General features: G+C 56.0%; 1 protein-coding gene across 6 annotated transcripts in view; it reads left to right on the forward strand.

The window, feature by feature from the left end:
• The window catches only part of SLC22A23 (solute carrier family 22 member 23), a 128,217-nt gene that overhangs the window by 32,995 nt on the left and 72,790 nt on the right, over positions 1-22,432 (forward strand). For 3 of the 6 annotated variants that reach the window (XM_069562922.1, XM_069562920.1, XM_069562921.1), the window contains exons 2-5: positions 3,145-3,248; positions 8,233-8,387; positions 11,689-11,785; positions 12,050-12,187. In XM_069562922.1, the coding sequence (XP_069419023.1) occupies positions 3,145-3,248; positions 8,233-8,387; positions 11,689-11,785; positions 12,050-12,187 (494 nt within the window). The remainder of the gene's footprint in view (positions 1-3,144; positions 3,249-8,232; positions 8,388-11,688; positions 11,786-12,049; positions 12,188-22,432) is intronic. The other 3 variants (XM_069562919.1, XM_069562924.1, XM_069562925.1) reach the window with 1 other exon arrangement.

Genomic DNA, 22,432 nt, shown 5'->3' on the forward strand with positions numbered 1-22,432 from the left:
ATTTTTGTATTTATTTCTGGCTGTGCTGGGTCTTCACTGCTCCATGCAGACTCTCTCGCTGCGGTGAGTAGTGGTCTCTCTTGCAGACTCTCTCTGGCTGGGGTGGGCAGTGGTCTCTCTCAGTGTACACCGCGGGCTCCAGGACCCGCGGGCCTTCGGTAGCTGTGGCTTGTGGCTCAGCACTTGTGGTTCCCAACTCTAGCGCCCCAGCTCAGTAATCATGGCTCATGGACCACGGCATGTGGGGAGTTCCCAGACCAGGGATCGAACCGTGTCTGCTGCTACTGCTAAGTCACTTCAGTCGTGTCTGACTCTGTGTGACCCCATAGACGGAAGCCCACCAGGCTCCCCTGTCCCTGGGCTTCTCCAGGCAAGAACACTGGAGTGAGTTGCCATTTCCTTCTCCAATGCATGAAAATGAAAAGTGAAAGGGAAGTCGCTCAGTTATATCCAACTCCTGGAAGTCAGCTCCAGGTTACCCGCGGAAGGTTTTTCTGAGGGGCCGATCACTGGCTGAACCCCAGCCACATGGGAAAGCTTAGCAGTAAGGCAGTCCGGAAGCAGCGTTTTCTGCCGCACTGGCAGGCAAAGTCTTTATTACTGAGCCACCAGGGAAGCCCAGCCATATTTTACTGGGAATGGGGCAAGTCTTGGAAGCTAAGTGATCTCCAAGCCTTCCTTAGACTCCTGAAATCCTTCCAGAGGTTGTAGCCCATCTGAGTGTACTTTATTCTCATCAGACATGGAGGTCAGACAAGAGATCCCGGTCCCACCTGCCTGGTTTACGGAATGTGCCTCCAGGGGGGCCTCCAGGCTTTGGGGGTGTCCAGCAGACCCGAGGCGGAGGATCTTTATCTTGAGGAGCTTGCGGGGGTCTGGGGCGGTTTTCTTGTTGACTCAGAGATGCTGTCTGCCCTGGCGCCTGGTTGAGGGGGTTAGGGCACCAGGTGGCTGCCTTGTCCTGGATCCCGCCCCCGGGCCTGTGTGCTCGGCCGGTCAGTCTTCTGTTCCGCCTTGTTAATTGACAGAGGTTGCCCTGGACGTCTCTTTAGGTAACAGCCAGATTGGGTGGTGGCTGCCCGGGGCCGGGGCCGGGTCAGGCTGTGGTTCGCAGGCCTGAGCGCGCAGCAGTGTTGGCAGTCCCCAGCCCCCAGTCCCCACCCCCTTCCCGAATGCTTTTGTTCTCTGATGCCTCCTGGCCGGCTCCTACAAGCAGAATGTGCTGCGGGCATCACTTGACCTCAGATCAGCTCCCAGTGGGCACCTGCTGCCCCCCTCCCCCTCCCCCTCCCCCAGCAGCACCTGGGACAGGGCATGCCCTTCCCCTGCCAAGCGTGTGCCAGGCGGAGGTGCGGGCAGCTGCCATGGCACTGGGCTGCGATGGTCGCGGGGGCTGTCAGCCTCTCCTCGGCCCGCAGGGCCAGCTGGGCGGGGCGATGCAGCTGGTACCCTGAGGATCGGTTCCCTTGCGGGCCGTGAGGAGAGACGGGAAAACAGCAGGAGCAGCCTCAGAAGGTAGAAAGCGGGGCGGGGGATACAGACTCCACACACGCGGGCGCATCCGGGCCGTGACTCACAGGAGGGCAGAGAGGAGAGGAGATGGAACAGCCTCTGAGTCGAAACCACGGGAGCAAAGAGTCGACGCCCCTCTGCTTCCGATGCTGCTTCAGGCTGCGTGTCCCAGGTTAGACACAGGGTGCGCCATGGAAGGCGTTTGTTGTTACGAGTACGTTTGCTCCTAGAAGCCAGGTATACGTGAGTGTTGGTTTTCCAGGCTGGCCTCCAGAAGCCGCCTTAGCTGCCCCTCCAGTCTTCTGAGCTGGCGTGGGCTGCACCGGCCAGCCCCGCCCGGTGCGTTCCCTGGAGCCTCTGACCGGCCCCTGCGCTCAGGGGTGGATTGTTTGAGCCCGCCCCCCCCGCCCCCCCGCCCCCCTGCCCCCCCGCCCCCCTGCCCCGGCTTGGGAAGCTCATTCGCCAAATTCGAATGGGCAGGGACGTGGCCGCCCCGGGCAGCCTCATGGTCACCTGGATGGCTTGTTAAACCGCCTCGCTGCGCTTCCTCCAAAAGCCCCCGTGGGGTCTGGTGGGCCCAGGAATGTGCGTTCCTGACGACTGCCCAGGTGACGCTGCTGCTGCTTCTGTGGGGTCCCTGAGCGGACACAGGAGGACGGCAACCCCATAAAGAAGCCCTGATTCTGAGTCATTAGTGATGCGACTTGGGCGGCCATTGGCGCCCCACCCTGGGTGTGTCCCCCGGAGTCCAGCGGATGGCGTCACAGGCGGTGGTGCCTCCTCCTCGGAGGCCGGTGCAGAGGCGCGGCTCTTCCCAAAGCCCGTTGATGCAGAGACCCCGGTGGTTTGCCCCCTCAGGCCCAGCCATCAGCTGCCCTCGGACTGAGGGCCAGTGCCCACGTGTGCTCCATGTGGGAGGGAGCAGACATGTGTCTCTCTGCCACTTCTGCCAAAGCAGGAGGGAAAGATTGGAGGGCTGTTTCTATTTTTTAAAAAATAATAAAGTTTAGTTGTAAAACTAGTCTAAAACTGGTGTGCAGCAACTTGGTTTTCTCTCCAAGTGGGGACTGGCTTCCTCTCCAAGTGGAGACTGGCTTCCTCTCCAAGTGGAGACTGGCTTCCTCTCCAAGTGGAGCAGGGGGCTTTAGCCTGGAGTATGGGGAAACACACGTGGCGTTGACAAGGAAAGTGCAGGCTGCTTCACGTGGACATTTCAGTGTTGACCGCTAACCGTCTTAACTATTAAGATGACTTTTGAAGTCTGGAGGCGGGGTTTCAGGCTGGAAACGCAGAGCTCATGCTGTTGTGACACTCTGTACAGAAGCTGGCAGGGGCTTCCCTCTGCACGTCGGTGCCCAGGGACGCCTGGCCTTGCCTCCCAGCTGGGATGGAGGGAGGACCCCCCCCACAAGATGGCATCAGGGGACCAGACCCTGCAGACTTCTGTCCTCCGCCCCAGACGAAAGCATCACACCGCCTTCTGTGGCCAGTTGATATTTCTTGTTGGACTCTCCAGACCATTGAGAGACCCCCAGTGGTGTGTGGGATGAGCGTGATCAGCGCTCTGTGGTTGACGACGCCGGCCTCTGTGTGCGCTTCTCTCTGACCTGTTTTCTGTTTGCCCCTCTCTAGTGGGATCTTGTGTGTGACAATGCCTGGAAGGTCCATGTCGCTAAGTTCTCCTTACTGGTTGGATTAATCTTTGGCTACCTGATAACTGGATGCATTGCTGACTGGTAAGTACCCGCACGCCCGCCACACCACACCTCTCGGAGCCGCAGCAGCCTCTGCGGCCTCCCAGAGCGAGGTCGGCCTGAGCTTGCCGCGACCGAGGCTCCCCCCTTCCCCCTGCCTGGCACTGGGGCCAGAGCTGGTGGGGGCAGCTGCCCCCTGCAGAGTTCAGACAGAGAGAGCTGCCAGTGCGTAGAGCAGACCCTTTTGAAGTGAGAATTTAAATTCATTGCCATTCCCTGGCTGCTAGAATCTAACAAAACCAGCCTGCAGCCAGCGCCCATGTCCTCCTGAGAGAGCGAGGTTAGAAAGAGCCTGGGAAACGTGGCTTCAGGCTTTAAGAGCTGGGCTCTGAGCGGGCATACACAGACCAGGGGCTTCAAAAGACGGGAAGAGGGCAGCCAGACTCCTCACCCTCTAGAACTGGACGGACGCAGGCAGACCTCAGAGAAGGACCGTCCTTGTAAGTTGGCTTGGCCAGGAGATGCTTCTGCAGGGCCACGGGGAGCTGGGCTCTGAAAAGTGGCCGGCCTGTGGGTGGTGGCTGGGCAGGGCAGGCAGGGGGGTGGGGACCGGAGTCAAGAATAAATGTGCTTTCCTTGGGCGGGTAAGGGGCCAGGTGAGGGTCCCGTGGGGAGCGAGATGGTGGTGGGATGGAGACGCAGGTCGCCACGGCGGCAGTGACGGCGTTAGCAGCCCGCCCTCACCGACGCCTGTGTGGCCAGACTCCATGCTGAGTGTCTCCGTGGATTAAAAGAGCCCCTCCGCACAGCTCCCCCGTTTCCCAGTGGAAAAGCGGCATCACCCCTATCTCCTGGGGAAAAACAGAAGCACAGATGTTTAAGTAAAATCCCGGGATGCCCTTAAGGTTGGAGAGCCAGCATTGGAAATTAAGCTCCTAGCAGCCCCAGAGCCGAACTCCACGGGTGTGGACTGAGTCTCCCGAATAGCACAGCCCAGTGCTGTTGGGGTTGGCAGGGAGCGGGGGGCTGCCAAAGAAGAGAGGTGTGGGGACCCTTCCCCGCTTGATGTTCTTTCTCGTTAAGGGACTTTAGTTACGAATAAGGGCCTCTTGAACCCCAGACTTAATAAAGCCGGCAGTGATTCGGAGCAGGCTCCTCAAGGCCGAGGCTGTGCCCCGGGGTGCACTCTGTCCTGGTCAGCTGAGACTGCTGGCCGGCGCTGCGGGGGTGCCCGCGACGGGGGGCGGGGAGCCCAGAGAGACCACTTTCAAGTTCTGGAAAGTTCTTCCCCAAAAGCTAGCATCTAATTGGGTGTTCCTTGCATTGACATGACGTGCGATTGCCTGTGTGCTCAGAATTTGCTGAACCATCATCTTTAAGTGCTTCTTAAGGGCATCCCCCCCGGGGCAGGAGCAGAGATGCTGGGGGTGGCCTGTGGAAACCCACACAGGCCCTCACGTGGGGTTTGGTGGTGGGATTTTTTGGTGGGGAGGGGAGGGAACAGAATTGGGAAAGAAAGAGGGTTTCGGTTTATTTTTTTTTCAAACCAAATACTTGTACTTTTAAAGGTTTTCAGAGTGAGCTATACTGACCTAAAATACCCTCCAATCCCAATGTTTTAACCACAAGGAGTTTTGTTTCCCAGAAACCTACACTGAAATAGGTTGGGAAGATAAGAGTAATACAGCCACATCACTTCTTCCTAAAAACACGGACTTGACTAAGGTGTTAGCGTCCTGCCTCAGTGATTTAAGAGGGAGAGTAAAGGCAGTGAGATCTAGGAGATCTGCAGTGGTTTAAGCTGCTTACAGGTGGTTTTGTGGTTTCTTACGCCTTTCCCATGGATGGTGTTCGGCCTTCCTGGTCACGCACCAGCCCCAGGCACCAAGACGGGAGAGAGTGGGGTCTTCCTTGGCAAGCAGCCAGGGTCTGAGCTGCAGGCACTTCTCCAAGGTCGTGGGTTGGGGGGAGTAGGCCAGGGGTGCCCACAGGGTCGGGGCAGGTGGCTTGTGCTGCGGCTTTCTGAACATTCGGAGTGAGCTTCAGTTCCAGTTTGAAGGTTCGGTATTTTCCACGCTTGACTGATTTACTGTTAGCATTTTACTCCCTGCCGGAGCCTTGCTTCAGAGGAGATAAACACGTATAGAGGGAAGTCCGGGGCTCGCAGCCGCTGGCACCGTTCCACGGCTGTGTCTGGAAGCTGATCGGCTCGTAGGTCATGCCGAGACTGCGGTCAACGTCTAGGGAAACTTCAGCCGCATGGCTTCTTGTTTGTGTTTTTTAAAGGTGACTGTTTAGCACACACGTTCAGTCTGGGCTGGACAGCATGTCCTGCAGGAAACGTGCTAGTTTAGGCGGAGGATGGGGGCCAGCTGGGTCAGGGGCTGTGGCCAGATGACCTCGCTCCCTCTCTCGCTGGGTCTTCTGCTGGGCTCTGCGCCTTTCTCATCCCGCCGGTCCCGGGAGGCTGTGTATGGCTGCCTGGCAGACCCCTCCCCTCTGGCTCTGGGCTGAGCTTGGCCACTGGTGGTGAAGGAGTTTTTTTCCAACTTCGAGAGACTCTCCCGCGCTTCCCAAGTGAAGAATCTGCCAGCCAGTGCAGGAGAGGCAAGAGGCGCAGGTTCGCTCCCTGGGTCAGGAAGATCCCCTGGAGGAGGGCACGGCAGGATTCCTGCCTGGAGACTCCCATGGAGAGAGGAGCCTGGCGGGCCACAGGCCACGGGGTCAGACACGACTTGGCAACTAAACAACAGCAGAGGCTCTCCTGTCCCTTGGCTCCCGGCCCCACTTCTAGTCTGAGCCCACCGTGGCTGCTCAGGTCCTGCTCGTGAGACCGTCTTCCTGGTTCCACGCAGCCAAGAGAGGCTGCTGGCAGAGCCACCTCACCTCGAGGCCCTTCACTCTGACGCCGTCTGCAGAGCCCCTTGTGCCGTGAGAGGTGGCACAGCCTCTGGGGGTTAGGACAGGGACACCCCCAGGCTGATATTCTGCCCGTCACAGGTCCTGGCTGACCGATGACGCTTCTGCATCGCAGATTTGGGAGTGCGAGTTTACTGGTCATCTGGTGGGAGACCTCTGCTCCGGGGAGAGCCAGGGCCCAGTTGAACCCCAGGGGCTTCTAAACACGTGCACATATCTACACCCGATGGCCCTTCCTGAAGAGAGCCTGAGGCTCACCGGGCCCAGCGGGTCTTGCTCGGGACCTCCGTCCCCAGGGAGCCTGGGACCGGGGCCAGGGCTCTGATCTTGAAGCCCATGTTTGCCCCCATTCCTAATACGAATTTTCACTTAATGACTTTAGCAGCCACTTGGGAGGGAAAGATTTAGAATTGTTTCTACAAGTTAAGCAGAAATCCAGGGCCTTCCCTAAAGTGTCAGGACAGAGGAGCAGGCTGTGTCCGCTGGGCCGCGGCTGCTCGGTGCCCGGTCTGCGGCCCTGTTAGTGATCTCGACGCTCTGCGATGCAGGGCAGACGGGGAAGCAGAGGGGCATAAAGAGGGGAGTCAGACTCTGGTTTCCTTCATTTCAGTAGGCCCGCTGGGCCGGGTTTAAGTTTGTTCTGTAGACGAGTTGGATTTGGACAGAACTTCCTGTAGTCATTCCTGGTCAGGGCTGAGTGACCCCAGCACAGGGGAAGGGAAGTAACGGCTAAAATCTCAACAAGAATACGACTTCCGTCGCATTGAGCTCACAGGATCGGCTCCATTTCTCTAACCCAGAGTGACGGACTGGGGCGCTCAGAGGCCCGAGAAATCCTGAGTGAGATGGTGTCCCTGGGTTCCCGCCCCCGGAGTGTATAGCAATTACACCCGTCTCCTGCACAGGCAAGGCCAGATGCTGCCACGTATTGCTTTTTTAAAAAACAGGTTTAAATTGAGAGGTGGTTTGCACAGCATGCAGCTCACGCATGTCAAGTGTACGGGTCGGTGAGTTTTGGTGTATTTGCAGAGTCACACGTGTGGCCACTGGCACACACCGCGTTTAGAACGTCCTTCCCTCTTCTGCCCACTCCCGTCCCTGTCGTTCTCACCCCGACCTCAGGCAGCCCCAGACCTGCTCCTCGTTTCTATTTGCCCTTCTGGACATTCCCCTTCCAGGTGCATGTCCAGGTGCATGTCCAGGTGTTGGGGGTTCCAGGTGTTGGGGGTTCCAGGTGTTGGGGGTTCCAGGTGTTGGGGGTTCCAGGTGTGGACTTTGTTCCCTTGGCAAATAGAGTCCAGCCTGTCTGAGAGCTCTCCTTCTAGTCCACACTGGCTATGCCACGCTCATCCTCATGTGTGTGAGGCTTGGTCCGGGAGGGGTGGCAAGCAAGGGCCGCCCAGGCCCGAGGGCCACCCCCCGCCCCCAGCCACACCCGGAAGCACATCCCTGGTGATACCCAAGCCTGCTCGGGCCAGCCCTGTGACTGCCCGCCCAGGGTGTGCTGGCCTTTCCCCAGTGCAGAGGACAGGCCCCTGGGGACCTCCCTCCCAGGTCCACGTGCATCCTTACAGCTCAGGCCACCCCCGTTCAGTCTGTGCTCCCTTCGGGTCACTCCCCATCGTGGAGCTGAAATCAGCTGGCTGGCAGCTCAGCCCTTGGCTCCACCAGGCCGCAGGCAAGGTCGAGGCCAGTCCAGTTAACAACTCAGAGAAACAGCTGGAAGCCGCTCACCCTGTGTCTGTGTTGGCTCTGGAGCCAGTTCCAAAGATCATAGCCTCCAAGCCGCTTTATGCTGGGCGTGCCAAGGTTGAAGTTTGGGGAGTCACTGTTGGTTCTGCTGAATTACCCCCATAAACTCAGGAGTGGGCCGGCCAACAGGAACTGGTTCCCATCTCACGTCTGTCGCACAGCGGCTGTTGACCTGTGTTCCCTTATTTACAGGACGAGGGGTGGGTGCGCGTCCCCGAGGGCCCCTACCCCTGGGCCTCCCCACGAGGGTGCAGGAGGGATGCAGGCTCCGTGGGGTCCCGGCCCAGCGCCTGCTGGCCCCTGGGGAGGCCCGGCCCGGCCGGCGGTGACTAACCGTGTCCCCGTCCGCTCGCAGGTTTGGCCGGCGGCCTGTGCTGCTCTTCTCCATCATCTTCATCCTCATCTTCGGACTGACCGTGGCGCTGTCTGTGAACGTGACCATGTTCAGCACACTCAGGTTCTTCGAAGGGTTTTGCCTGGCGGGAGTGACCCTCACCCTGTACGCGCTGCGTAAGTAGGGGCCTCCGGGGGGGCCTCGAGGAGGTGAGGGAGCCTGCAGCCGCCGCGTGCGAGGTTCGGGCAGGTGTCTGCGTGCTGCAGCTCTGGAGCGCAGAGGACGGTGTCTTCCGCGGCGAGGACCCTGCTTCTGGGCTGTGCGTCTCACCCACCCTCCAGCCTGAGCTCCAGCTCGGAGCCCGTGGAGGGTTGCATCGCCACATGGAGAAGTGGGGCTCGGCCCACCGCAGGGGCTGGGGTCCTCCGTGTTGACGTCCCATGCTCCTCCAACCCAACGTACCCAGGCATCCCCGTGCTTGGCTCCAGAGAGCAAGCCAAGTGGCTTATGGTTGGTGTGGGCTCCATGTTCTCATGGGTTTCTTAAAAGTTTTCTTTCTTTGTGTTTTTCGCTAAGGCCATGCAGGGTCCAAGTGTCCCACATTCCCATGTGGCCTGAGTGGTCTGGACTTGAACCCTGAACATGGGTGCTGGGGGAGTTAAGTGGCGATCTTTTCAGGGTGAAGAAACTGTCCTCTGTTGATCCGCCGTGTGGGCGCCGTGTGGACATCCCTGCCAAGGATGCCTGCCTGCCTTCTTTGTGGTTGGTGTTTTCTAGCGCACGGCCGCACACCCACAAGGAGAAGGAAGGTTTTAGGTGTGGATATTTATTTTCCAGTTTTATATTTTTTAATCTTGGTGTGGAAAGAACTAGAAGGAATAATATGATTATTTATAACACATTTCCTTTTTCTTTCCCTTTGACAACATCTGTAGGATCAGAGATTAAGTAGCACTTTCTAGAGGGGTCGATAAGGATAGCTCTGATTATCTTAAGATGCGGCGACCTTCGTTTAGTGGACGATGCCTTTAATGACACTGCTAAATAAGCTGGATTTTGTTCCCTGTTGTAGAGGATAGAACTGTAGTCGGTTACAGCACGGTTTTATTGTCACAGAGAAGAAAAGGACTACAGATGTGTTCTCCAGAATCCACAGTCGGCTGTTCTGTTATCTTCTTCTGACGTTGACTTGAGTTGTGGTTTCTTAGACGTCGCCGTTTTCAGGTTATTTGCATTTATCCTGGAAGCCTTGCTCTGGGGGGTTCTTAGGAATGTACGTGTCCCGGGTCAGCGGGTCGGGGTGACGGTCCTGTGGAGGGCTTGTCTCTCTGAACAGAGGTCTCGGGGGTGGGCGTTGAGCCTGAGCGCTTCCGTAGGAGCTGCCTGGGCCCTCCTCCTTCCCTGCCCCCGTGGTCTACACAGAGGAGCGGCCCCCTTTCTGGAGGAGACCCCAGCCCTCGTCTCGGGCCCACAGGCCCCGGGTATATACCAGTGTGTGGGGTCTGCTCCCCAGGGCCCCATCCCCACGGGGCTCCGGTTCTCACCAGTGGGCACCATGCTGTGCCTCCTTGAGGACCCTGTTCTAGGGGCAGCTCTGCAAGCTGGCAGAATGGGACAGCAGGCTTCAGGAACTGAGCAGAGAAATGGCCTCCATCTCAAAACCCCGGTGCCTGTCAAACTCAGCGCAGAGGACGTTCACAGAACAGAGCCATGTGCACTGCTGCCAGCGACCGCAGGGAGGGCTCGGGGGCCCTTGGGCTCAGCGGGGGAGGAGCCCGACCCAGAAGCCCTGCCGGCCTCTGGTCAGGAGTGGGAGGACCTGAACTGGCCATCTCTGCAGACTCCCCTGCCTTGAGCAGACCTGGAGAAAAACTACCCCCTCAGCACCCTTTCAGCCCCACTTAGAATCGCCGTTGGCCCTGCAGAGCCTGTGACTGTGAAAAATGAAGCTAAGGATGTTTTTCAAGAGGTTACACAGTGAGCTCTTGACAGTAGACAGTTCTCTGTACTTCAGAACCATACAGGAAGTATGCTTATCCCGGGAAAGCTTTGCTGTTACCTGACGGGTGCAGAACCAAGTAACCCAGGTGTCTGCAGGCTTTCTCCTCTAAAGAGCCAGGTAGTAAATGTTGTATTCCATGGCAGGTACTCAGCTCTGCCGTGATATCCTATTGTTGTTCGTCACTAGGTCTTGTCTGACTCTTTGCGACCCCATGGACTGCAGCACACCAGGCTTCCCTGCCCTTCACCATCTCCTGGAGCTTGCTAAAACGCATGTCCATTGAGTCGGTGATACCACCCAACCATCTCATCCTCTGTCGCCCCCTTCTCCTCCTGCCTTCAGTCTTCCCCAGCATCAGGGTCTTTTCCAATGAGTTGGCTCTTTGCATCAAGTGGCCAAAGTATTGGAGCTTCAGCTTCAGCATCAGTCCTTCCAATGAATATTCAGGGTAGATTTCCTTTAGGATTGACAAATGGTTTCATCTTGCTGTCCAAGGGACTCTCAAGAGTCTTCTCCAGCACTAAGCGGTAAATAAGATGTAACTGATTGGGTGTGGCTGTGTCCCAGTAAGCCCTTGTTTACAGAAGCTGATAGATGGTGGCTGATCTGACCAGTGGGCCAGTGTAGTTTTCCACCCTAAGTGATTCTCTTTCCGATGACTGCTGGGGAGCTTGGAAAACTTTGAGTCTTATCTAGCATGTGTGTGGGTTCGGCCAGCTGAGCTTTAAATGCTGGCCCCATTCCTAGTTTTATTTGAAATTTTCTGCTTTCATTTTTCCTTTGTCCCATTTTCATACCGCCATAAGTTAATATGGATTTGTGTGAGCAGTCTTTTCTCTGAAATGAAACAGGGCATAAATAAAGAGTTACACTTTCTTAGATTGGAATTATAAACCAGACGTCACGGCAGATCACCACTGTGGTGAGAATTTCCAAGTGTGCCCTAGTGGCCCACTGTCAAGTTGATATGATATGTGGTATAGCAAAATTAACATGAAGAAGAAGAGTGTAATTGATCATCTGGAGTTCACTGAGATAATATTCGAACAGCGTGAATCAGGGGGTTGACTGAGAGACGGCAGGAGAACTAAGTTTGGGAAGAGAGGCTCAAAAAAGCAAAGAAAGTTCTAAGTGGACAGCATCGGGGCGGGCGAGCTGTGTGCTGGGCGGGGGCGGCCCCTCCCTCTGGCGGTCTTGGAGGAAACCGAGGCTGGTGATCTGATCGGCATTGCAGATCCCAGCCCTCGGTCCTCGGGGCTGGCAACTCTGAACTTCCCAGCCAGTGTGCTCGCTCCATCCACAAGGAGCACCCGTGCTTAGCGAATGCTTGGCCATTTTTTCACTCAAAGGAATTTTGTGCTAACTCTGGTCACCGGGTTAAAGTATTTCTTGACCGAAGCTTTCACACCAGAGGCGCTGATGATTTGGGAGATAGCTTTTAAGCGGCCCTGACGCTTTATCCCTCCCACTGGCAGGTTTCTATCTCACTTCGTGCATCTGCTGGAAAGGTCTGAACTTTCTCAGAAGAGACAGGACGTGGTTCTCCTTTCTGTCTCGCTGGTGCCTGGCACTGTAAGTGGGGAGAGCCACGGTTTTGGTGGATCTCGTGGTTCACGGAGCTCGCTGTGAAGGTGGACTCTGTCTTGAGATGTGCTGCTGATGTGGGGAACTGCTTTTATGTGCAGGCTCGCTTAAGGCTTTTTCTGCTTTGGAATTTTTCTACGGTACATTCCAGCTAGAATCCCTCCTTTAAACTGTAGTTTCCTTAAATTCACCAAAGGGAGACGAGGTTGCGTAATTAGGACATAAACCAGAGACCGCTGGTATCTTCCCCAGGAGCCTGTACCTGGAAGCCCATTGGCGGAAGCAGAGATGGACAGACGCTGAGCTGCGGGAGGCGGCTGCAGGCGGGGTCTGGCCGCCTCTGAGGCTGCGCGAGACACTCAAGTCATTTAACCCACCTGGACCGCCATGGTAACCTCCTTGTATCTCTTTAGCTCTGACCAAAGAAGGAAAAATAGAAAATCTTGACCTAGCCAGGCCAGGGGCAGGGAACCACAGACCAAGGAAAGAGGCAAGCATCCTGTTTCCTTATCTGTTTATGAAAATAAGTACTCGCCAGAGATGAAAGTCCTGCCCATGTGCTTCTCAGCGTGGGCAGCCACGACTTGCTGTGTGATTTCTTTTTCCAGGGATGGTTCACCTCGCAGACGGGGCGAGGCAGCTTTTGCTAGGATGTGTCCTTGTGGAAAAGAAGTGCAGGGAGAAAATAGCTCTTGGAGCTGACTTGCTCCATGGCCTAAGTCCTGGGGGAGAGGAATGGCTTTCTCATACATTTTCTGAATCTGTCCTTGTTTAATCTCTCTCCATCTCCCCACTTTGAGCAACCTCCCCCGACCCAAGTGGAAGTGATGAAGCCTGCTTCTTGATGGCAGAGACCATACCTTAGTGACGGTGGGTGAATGAACACTCCTTGTTTTTGTTTTTTGGCCTAACAGCAGTGAGCCATTTCCTTGAAAAATTCTCTCAAAGCTTCACGTTCTCATAACAACCCTCCTCAAACCCAGACAGCTTAAATAATTGGACGAATTTTACACATAATCAAGGAGTGATTTCACAGGTTACTGAGTTACTGATTACTTTGCAAAATGAGAAGCCGAGTCTTAACTGGTAAATAATCTCAGAGGAGCCTCGAGTTTGCTCTGGGCGGGGTGATGTGGCTCACGAGATGACGGATCTGGCCTCCAGCGGAGTCACTTCCAGGGTGCTGGGCGATGTTCCTCATTGCTCTTGTGTGTCTTTCTCTTTTTGTTCAAATCTGGGACTTTGGTGCTCCAGGGCTCTTTATCTTTTTTTTTTTTAAAATACAGTTTCTTTCTTCTATTTATTTTTTACTGCGCCGGATCTTCATTGCTTTTGTGAAGCCCTTCTCTAGTTGGCGGGAGTGGGGACGGCTCCTCTCGCAGCGCTCACGCTCCTCCTTTCGGCTCTTCTCTTTCGCGGAGCACGGGCTCCAGGCGCACAGACTCAGCAGTTGTGGCTCGCGGCTTTAGTTGCTCTGTGCTGCGTGGACTCTTCCCAAACCAGGGGTAGAACTGGTGTCGCTGTTCGGGCTGGCAGAGATTGGCAGGCAGATTCTTATCCACCAGGGAAGTTCTGCGTGTATTTCCGTAGTCTGATGTTTTTCTGAATACTCCTTGGGATGTATTTCAGTCACCAGGATTTTTGAGCGTCAGAGCCGCCGTGCTTATAAGAAAACAATCCCCTGAACCATGCCTCCAGGTGGTGGGCATGGTTGGGCTGTGGGGCCACGCGTAGTGACTTCAGCTGGGCTAGGGTGCGAATATGTGCTTCGCATTTGGGTGAAGGGACAGTTTCTCGAGAACGTGCTCTCGGCCACCATGGCCCATCGCCTGTTTGCGCCCCACCCCCACCCCCGTCTTCAGCCACCCCGCCTTCTCAGCAGCCGCCCCGGGAGCCCCAGCCCTGCACTTCTGGTGGGACCGGACCTGCCAACAGGCTTTGTCAGCCAAGGCAGTGAGTCAGAGTTTACCCAAAGCCTTTGGCAAACATTATTATTATTATTTTTTTTTAATTTCAGAAGAGTTTGTGTGATGCAGGTTCCAAATGATACGGTTGGGAAATCAGAATGGACTTGGGTTCTCATCTGTCCTTTCCTTCTCTGGAGACACTTTGCTAGCCCAGCAGACAGACCGGGACAAGTGAAGAGCAAATAGAAGAGGAAGGTGACAAGGCCTCTGTGCCCTCGCCCACCTGCCCGCCACCTCCCGGGAGCCCCAGCGCCGGCGCCCGTCTTCTGCCGGAAGTTAGGGCAGCCTGTGTGTGTGTGGGCTTGAGTGCATATTTCTTTGGGAGTTTTGAACTTGGTGAAGATAGTCTGTCTCAAAACTGGCAGGAAAGAAGAGAAAATACTTAGCTGTCCAGCATTCTGAAATTACAGTACCTGGATGCCTTTTCCAGATGCGTGCGTGCTGAGTTGCTCAGTCGTGTCCGACCCCTTGTGACCCCAGGGACTGTAGCCCACCAGGCTCCCCTGTCCATGGGATTTCCCCGACAAGAATACTGGAGTGGGTAGCCATTCCCTTCTCTAGGGGATCTTCCTGGCCCAGGGATAGACGCCTTGTCTCCTGCCCTACAGGTAGATTCTATACCACAGAACCTCCAGGGAAGCTCCCCCCCCTTTTCAGCAATGGGGGATAATGTTAATATTAACACCGTGTCTGTCGTTAAGGACTAGGCATTTCCAGACACACAGTGATTTTAGCGATGGGATGGTAGTGGTGGCTGAGAGCTTCGTTTGAAACAAGGTGTTCACCCAGCAAGAGAGAAGCAGGACGATCTGGAAGTCTGGAGACCCACGTGTAGCGAGAGCTCCATGGTGGACGGGCTGCACCTGCCACAAACCGCCCCGCCCTGCGCCTCTGTCTCCTCTCTCTAAAGTCAGGACCCAGGTGTGTCCCATGGAACCACAGAACTATGGAGTTGCTTCTGGAACCATCGGTGGAGGAAATGAGTAGAAAACGAAGATGAACGGACTCTGGGTGTGGACACTGAATACGGCAGTCCAAATAAGAAAACAACAAAACCAGGGGAAACCCTGCTGCCTTCTTGCTTTGGAACTCTAGGCCCAACCAGGAGCCTCCTCCAGGGTGAGCGGGTCCTAGCCCCCGGGGGTGGGGAGGACAGGGAACCAGGGGTGCTGGGCTCCAAGTGGCATCCCTCTCCAGCCCAGGTGGGCAGCTGGGGTCACTCCCTTCTGGAGGCTGCCACGCGTGGGGTCTGGAGTCCAAGGTGACGACTCGGGAGGAGGTGAGGGAGCGGCCGGATTAACGGTCCCACCTTCCCGGCCCCCGTGGGCCAGGCCCTGCCCTCCCGCCGCAGCACTATCCGAGCACCCCGACCCTCTGGGGAAGCCCGCCTTGCTCTCCGCACCCTCCTGTCTTGCGCACGCTTGCCAGGTGGGCTCACAGCTCTGTTCTGGGAATCCCGTTAGACGCTACGGAAGTTTCTTTTCTCGTCTGGAAAGACAGGAAGGGACACGGGGCTGGAAGCCAGGCTGAGGAGAAGTGAGAGCGGCCCGAGGCTTGACTGTTTTTCACTCTTGAAGCAGAAGAGAGAGGAAATGCGCGTCGCCCTGGGAGCAGGTGAAGACCAGGCTTCTTCAAAGACATCCGCATCCAGATGGATCTGGTGGGAGGCGAGGTTGTGAGTGGTTTGCTGAGACTCCTATTGGCCGAAATGAAACAAAACGAAACACAGCTTTGGCTCTGAGACCAGAGAGAAATGTGACTCCCGGGGTGAGGAGCCATGAACGCTTGCTGTCAGCCCCGGTGTGACTGCGTCACGCCAGAGCAGCTGGGCTTCAGAGAGCCTCGGTTTCGCTTGGGGCGTCTTGAAGCTCAGCAAGTGGTGGGCTTCCTGGGTACCGGGGGGCCAGGATGAACTTGAGTACTCGCTGTGCCCTGTTAGGGGCCGAGTATGCAAAGGCAACATGCCCTTCTGCCCATCGACAGATGACTGGTTTCAGAAGACCCAGTGTGTGTGCACAGTGGAGTATCACTCGGCCTTAAAAAGAGTGAAGCTGTGCCGTTTGCGGCAACATGGACGGACCTGCTCATGGTGAAGTCAGTCAGACAAGACAGACATCATGATATCACTTCCACGTGGAATCTAAAAAATAATACAAGGGAGTTTATTTACAAAACAGAAACAGACTCTCAGACATAGGAAACAAACTGTGTGTACAAGAGGGAGAAAAGAAAGGGGGGGATAGACTAGGAGGCTGGGATCAACAGGTACATTCTGCTGTATATAAAACAAACAACAAGGTCCTACTATATAGCACAGAGAGCTAGAGCCAGCATCTCGTAACAGCCTGGAGTGGAAAAAAAGTGAAAATATGTCTCTATATAACTGAATCGCTTTGCTGTACGCCTGAAACTAAAACAGCACAGCAAATCAGCTACACACTTAAAAAACCTATCATCACGTCCTCCTCAGTCTCTCCTTTTTACTCCTTAACATCAAAACACAGCTCGGCACCACGCCGCACACGCGCACACAGACACACACAGGCGTGTGCACACATACACGCCGCCTTCAGTGTGAGCAACGTAACATCCCTCGAAGGACCCAGCTGCCTCTCTAGCTCTACTGCAGTTCTGAATTCCCAGCGATCGAGCCAAGATAATGTGCTGTCTTAGGCGACTTCAAGAAAAAGATCTCATTACTGTCTTGCCTTCTAACTCGGTTTTTCCTGTCCAATGATAAGGAACATTTACCATCGTTATTTTCTTGCACACCAGTGCAGATTCCCTTAAGCCCCTAACTTATACACTTAAAAATGGTGGCAAATTTTATATTATATACATTTTACCATATTTTCTTCTAAAAGTTATTTCCTTCCAAAAATACTTGACATGAAGACAAGGTGGTATTTTTCTGGGGAACACAAGAATTAAAAGCTATGCTTGAAACGATTTAGATCACATTGACCACTGTATGGAAATTGCTTTTGCCCCAGTTACCTCTGACCTACTGGGCGACCATTGCTCCATCCGAGGCCTGCATTTCTCAACCCTCGGCCTGCATTACTGGCCACTCTCACTGGCCCTTTCTTGGCGCCCTGGTTATCAGGCTGTTCTGACTTCCCACTGGTCTCTCAAGCTACCGCTTCCCGCCTCCCTCCACCCACTTACTTCTCCTGTCACTTGGGTTCTTGGCACACTCAGCTCTTTGGGAGCCTGTGGCTGCCCCTGAACTTCTGGACAGACGATCGCCTGCTAAGTCAACCCCCTGGGGTGCCCCTGAGGCACCACCCACTCGTCGTATCTGAACGTGAAGCTGTCTGTCATCGCCCCCAGCAACCTACCCGAGGAGGGAGAGGCCAGTGGCTTCAAAATCTATAGGGGTTGGAATCGGGATCCTGGGCTGCCTCCCGGTCCAGGTGCCCCAGCTGGTCGCTGGGTCCTGCCCCCTCCCTCATCCGCTGTCAGTCACCTAGGACCCATCCCACCTCCTCACAGTCTCTCCTTTCCCGTGGCCACGGCCTTCACACAGGCTCTCCTTCCTCACCCGGACGCTGCAGCGGCCTGCAGCCTTCAGCTTGGCCTGAGCTCTCCACTGCCCCAGCCTGAGCAGCCCCCCTGAAACGTGTGTCTAAAACTCTTTCTTCTTTGAGACCTACAGGAGCCTGGCCTGTCCCGTGGTCACGGAGGACAGAATCTCTGTGCGGTGTCCTAGCCTCCTTCCCAGGCTTCCCTCCTCGTGATTCTGTCTCTACCCAGCCCCCAGCCACTCTCATTACCCAGGATGCTCTAGGCTCCAGCTGGGTCCTAACCACTCTCATTACCCAGGATGCACCAGGCTCCAGCTGAGTCCTAACCACTGTCATTACCCAGGATGCTCTAGGCTCCAGCTGAGTCCTAACCACTCTCATTATCCAGGATGCACTAGGCTCCAGCTGGGTCCTAACCACTCTCATTACCCAGGATGCTCAAGGCTCTGGCTGGTCCCTAAGCACTTTACCCAGGATGCTGTAGGCTCCCCTGACCACTCACATTACCCAGGATGCACTGGGCTCACGCTGGTTCCTCATCACCCACAGGACCCAGAATGCACTACGCTCCTCTTGCCTCTGAGCGTCCAGTGCAAATAGCAATCACCTGCCCTTCCAGCCCTACAAAACCCGCAGTTCTGGTGCTCTGGTGGCCTTTCCAAAGCTGGCTTCAGCCTGCTCACGCCCTGGACTGCTGTCTATACGTATGGAGACTCCGTTCTTCTGCTATTGTGTCCAAACCACTGTTAAGCCTGCATCTGTGCCTCCGGTCAGGGTGACCTTTGGCCTTTGTGAGTGTAAATTCAGACACAAATGTAGGCCTGAAGTACTAGCTCCACTCTGGGTTCCTGGCTGTTCACCAGACAATCAGGGTGACGCTTATGTTAACGTATCAATAGATGAGTTTTCACTGACGTGAGAACATAAAATGTATGGGTTTCTGCAGACTGCTTGGAACGTGTCCGCAGGTGGCCGAAGGCCTCCCCCCAACTCAGGAACTGTGTTCTGAAGTCCGGAGTCCAGCCCCACCGCAGGGCGCTCTCCCTGTCCTCGTTCCCGCCACCCTCAGCTCCTCCTGGCCCCCATCCCCAGGTTGATGGCTTGGCTTCTCCTGCCTCGACCCCCCTCCCTTTCCAGGGTCCTCTTCCTCCCTGGCCTCGTCCAGCCGAGGACCAGGCGCCTTCCCACGATGTTCCACCCTCTCGCCCAGGAGCCTGACCAGCAGGTGTAACTCCCCAGGGAGTCTCCATGGGGGAAGGAGAAGGTTTCCCCAAAGGGCTGGGGCCTCCCTGGGGCGTGGGTGCCGGGCAAGGTGTCTGGGCTTTGCTCTGCCGGCCGAGGATGGCCATTGCTGACTCTGTGAGAAAGCATTTGCTCCATTCCGTGTTTCGGGGAGGCGGTGCTGGGGGTCCTGCCCTCCCATCCTGTGGTGACTGTGCTGTTCTAGTTCTCCCTGGTTCTAACTGGTTTGAACTGAACTATCCTCTGTCACAGAAGGCGTCCCTGGAAGGGGTTCAATGGGGAACGAGTGACTCAGATCTCCGGTTCTCAAGGATGACGTTTACCCCAGCCTTCCTTCTCTTGGCAGTCTTGTCACAGACAAGAGGGTCTCCTCCGGGATCACCCTTCGGCGCTGTCCTGGTGTTTCCGTGGCTCATGGAGGGCGGGGATGTTGCTGGAACTGGGATGTCAGCCTGGAGCTGTTGGATATCAGCTTGCTCCAGGGTACTCGGGTCTTGTCCTTTAAGAGACTGAAATTGAATCACTTGCTTCCCGGGTGGCTCAATGGTAAAGAATCTGCCTGCCAACGCAGGAGGTGTGGGTTCAATCCCTGGGTTGGGAAGATCCCCTGGAGATGGGCATGGCAACCCACTCCAGAATTCTTGCCTGGAGAATTCTGGACAGAGGAGCCTGGCGGGCTACAGTCCATGGGGTCGCAAAAAAGTTGGATACGACTGAGCAACTGAACAGCAGCTGACCTGGAGCATGCCACGCAGCGGAGGTGGGGTCCGCAGGACGCCTGGAGGAGTGCCACGGAGCCCAGACCTGCTCTTCCTTGTGATCGTCACCCGGGTGCTGGTCTCCGACCCGCTCGTCTGTGGGGGGAGTTTATTTTCTGCCTCTTCGTAGGGTCACGGTAGGGTCTTACTTCGTGTTCCCTTCAGGGGATGATTGCTCTTTTGGTGCTTTTCCAGGCTCTCCTTTCTGGCCATTTCCCGTTTGCACAGCTGGCTTTTCTGTCGCTTCACCGCGGCTCGGCGTCCTTGCGGGGCTGGGGCGAGGGCGCGGGAGGCGTCTGCCTTCAGCTGACGCAAGAGCGTCTCTTAGGCGCCCATCCTTTCTCAGGGCTGAGAAGGCAACCCCGAGTAAAAGGACAGCTGAGACCTCAGGCTAGTTACCTTCTGCACGGTCATGCAGACCTCTGTCCTCGGTGAATACTGGGAATTGTTGTGAGCAGTGCATAGACGTGAACCTGAAGCGTTTGGGCAAGGGCGTGAGAACACTGGTGGTTTGGGGTCCTCGTTACAGAAGAAGAAATAAAAATGATTTTCTCTCCTGATCTCTCTCACACCTCAGCTTGTGAGACAAAGCAAATCCATCATAATGAACCGTCTCTAAAGAGGCGTAGACCAGAGTGGTCGCAGAGACCTTCGGCTATGCTGAGAGTGTGCTGTCTACACCGCCCGGGGCTTTGACGTCACCACAGGGCCGTTGAGCAGGGCAGCGTGGCTGTGACTTTAATGAAGTTTAATGAATTAAAGTCTGTGTTGGTCAGCGCTGCTTGAACCACACAACGCGTCGTTTAGTCACACAGTCTTGTCCAACTCTTTTGCGACCCCATAAACTGTAGCCCGCCAAGCTCCTCTGTCCATGGGATTTCCCAGGCAAGAATACTGGAGTGAGTAGCATTTCCTTCTCCGGGGGATCTTCCCGACCCAGGGTGCCATTGGCAGGCGGGTTCTTTACTGCTGAGCCGCCTGGGAAGCCCACGCTGCTGGAAACACAGTGTTAAATCATCTGGGGGTGAGTTATTTCACCAGCTCTTACTTCCCTACTGAGTTCCACCCCCTCCACCCCGCGGCCTGGAGGGTATTCGGCTTGGCTGTTGGAGGCCTTTCAGGTGTTGTGTGGCTGAAACAGAGCCCTCATCACCCTGCCAGCCTCAGGGCCTCACCCGCTCATCCTGCCAGCCTGTCAAGAACCACCATCCGCAGCGGGGCCCCAGCCGGGTCTGAGTCACTGTCTTCTTGATCGTCAAGTCCTGCAGATCACCTGCCCGGCTGCAGCTGCTGCAGCAAAGCCTTTCCATTTCTTGCCCGAATAACTGCACCAGCGTCCTGAGCCATCGTCCTGGTCAAGCCACGCAACTGATTCTTCTCTTACAACCAGGGCAATATTTATACGGCGTGAACCAGGACTTGCACCCATCCGCTTCAGACCCTCGGGGCTCGTCAGCAGCGGCTTCGCTATGAAAGCAGGGAAACCCCAGACGACAGGGGTCTAAGCAAAGTAGCTGCTCGTGTCTGTCATCGCTGGAGTCATCCAGGGCTGGTGTGGCCAGTCTCCTGACTCTGGGGCCCGGACGCTCCCTGTCTGCTAATGCTGCAGCGCGTCCGCTTCCCAGCCAGCACAGCGGCGGGAGCGAGGAGGCGCGATGCTCCCCCTTGAAGGCTGCCTCTCAGAGGCTGAGGGCACCGCATCTTGCCTCCCCTTAGTGTCCTGCCCAGCCGGTTGCTGGGGGCGAGGGGGTGGTGCTGGGCGATAGTGCTCCATCGTGAACGTCCACAAGCCCGCAGGAGACGGGGCAGAGGGTGTGGGCAGTGGCCTGCGGTCTTTGCCTCCCCCTGCGGCAGCTTTCGTGGTGCAGCCCGAGCGCCTCACTGCGGCCTGTGAGGTCCTGTGAGGCCTGCCTCCCGCTCACCCCACTGTTTTCCAGCCAAACAGACCTTTCCATCCGCTGTGTGCCGGGCTCTCCCTGCTTCCTTAGGTCATCCGTACTGGCCTGCCCTCTGCCTACAGTGCTGCGTCCTGGCCCTCTGCAGGCCGGGCCACGTCTTGTCACCGTGATCCTGCTCACATCACCTTGGTGGCCAGCACCCAAATGATTCCTTTAGGACTGTCTGCCTGTTTCCCAGCATCCACCACTCCCTGGAAATATACTGATTTATCTGTGTCTCCATCAGTACCACCCCCTGCTCTGGAGTAAACTCCCCGGAGCAGGGCCTCTCATCCTTCTTTCCCCCTGTATCTCTGGTACCCAGGGCTGTGCCTGGCGCAGAAAGGGTGTCTGAATATGAGTTGAGTGACAAGGAATTCATGGCACCGTCAGAGCAGAAGTGTGTGTGTGGAGTGGAGAGGCTGGAGTTCTCTTGGTCCATTTCTCATCCATGAAGGATGAGGGGAAGGGGACGTGATGGTGTCACATAGGTGGCTATGAATGGTAGCGGCAGTTAGCTGAGATTTCGCATGAAAGCCTCGTGGATTAGACAGATTCAGACCGGATGCCGAGAGAATTGGCTAGATTCAGAACCGATCGTTCACCCCTCTGCTGCCACGACTGACTGACGATCTGGAGACAGCAGACGAAAGGTGCCCGTGAGCTCGGTCTCGAGTTTATCTTGCCCTCCACCTTCTGGCCCTCCTCAGAGAGGCTTCCCTGATTGCTCACACAGAATTCACCGGCTTATTTCTCTTACTACACCCTGATTCTCCGCGTGCACTTTTAAAACGTTGTTTGATTGAGGCATAAAGCCCTGATAGGGAGCCTCCGTCATCACCCCTTCTGCGCGGCTGCGCCGTGTTAACTGCGTTCACTTTCTTGTGCAGCCGCCACCACCATCTGTCTCCCGCTGAAACTGTGCCGGGACACACAGGCCTCCCCCACCCCCGCCAGCCCCCACAACCACGCTCCACTTTCTGTCTGCATCTGAGTCCCCTGGGGACCCCACGCCGGTGGCATCACACCGTCTTTATCCTTTTGTGCTGGTTTATTTAACATATCATGAAGTCTTCAAGGTTCACCCATGTTTTGAAATGTGTCCGGATTTCTGTTTTAAGCCTGAGTAGGAGAAGGCAATGAACCCACTCCAGTGTTCTTGCCTGGAGAATCCCAGGGACGGCGGAGCCTGGCGGGCTGCCGT

The sequence above is a fragment of the Ovis canadensis genome, chromosome 20 (assembly GCF_042477335.2).
Source record: "Ovis canadensis isolate MfBH-ARS-UI-01 breed Bighorn chromosome 20, ARS-UI_OviCan_v2, whole genome shotgun sequence".
Taxonomy (NCBI): Eukaryota; Metazoa; Chordata; class Mammalia; order Artiodactyla; family Bovidae; genus Ovis; species Ovis canadensis.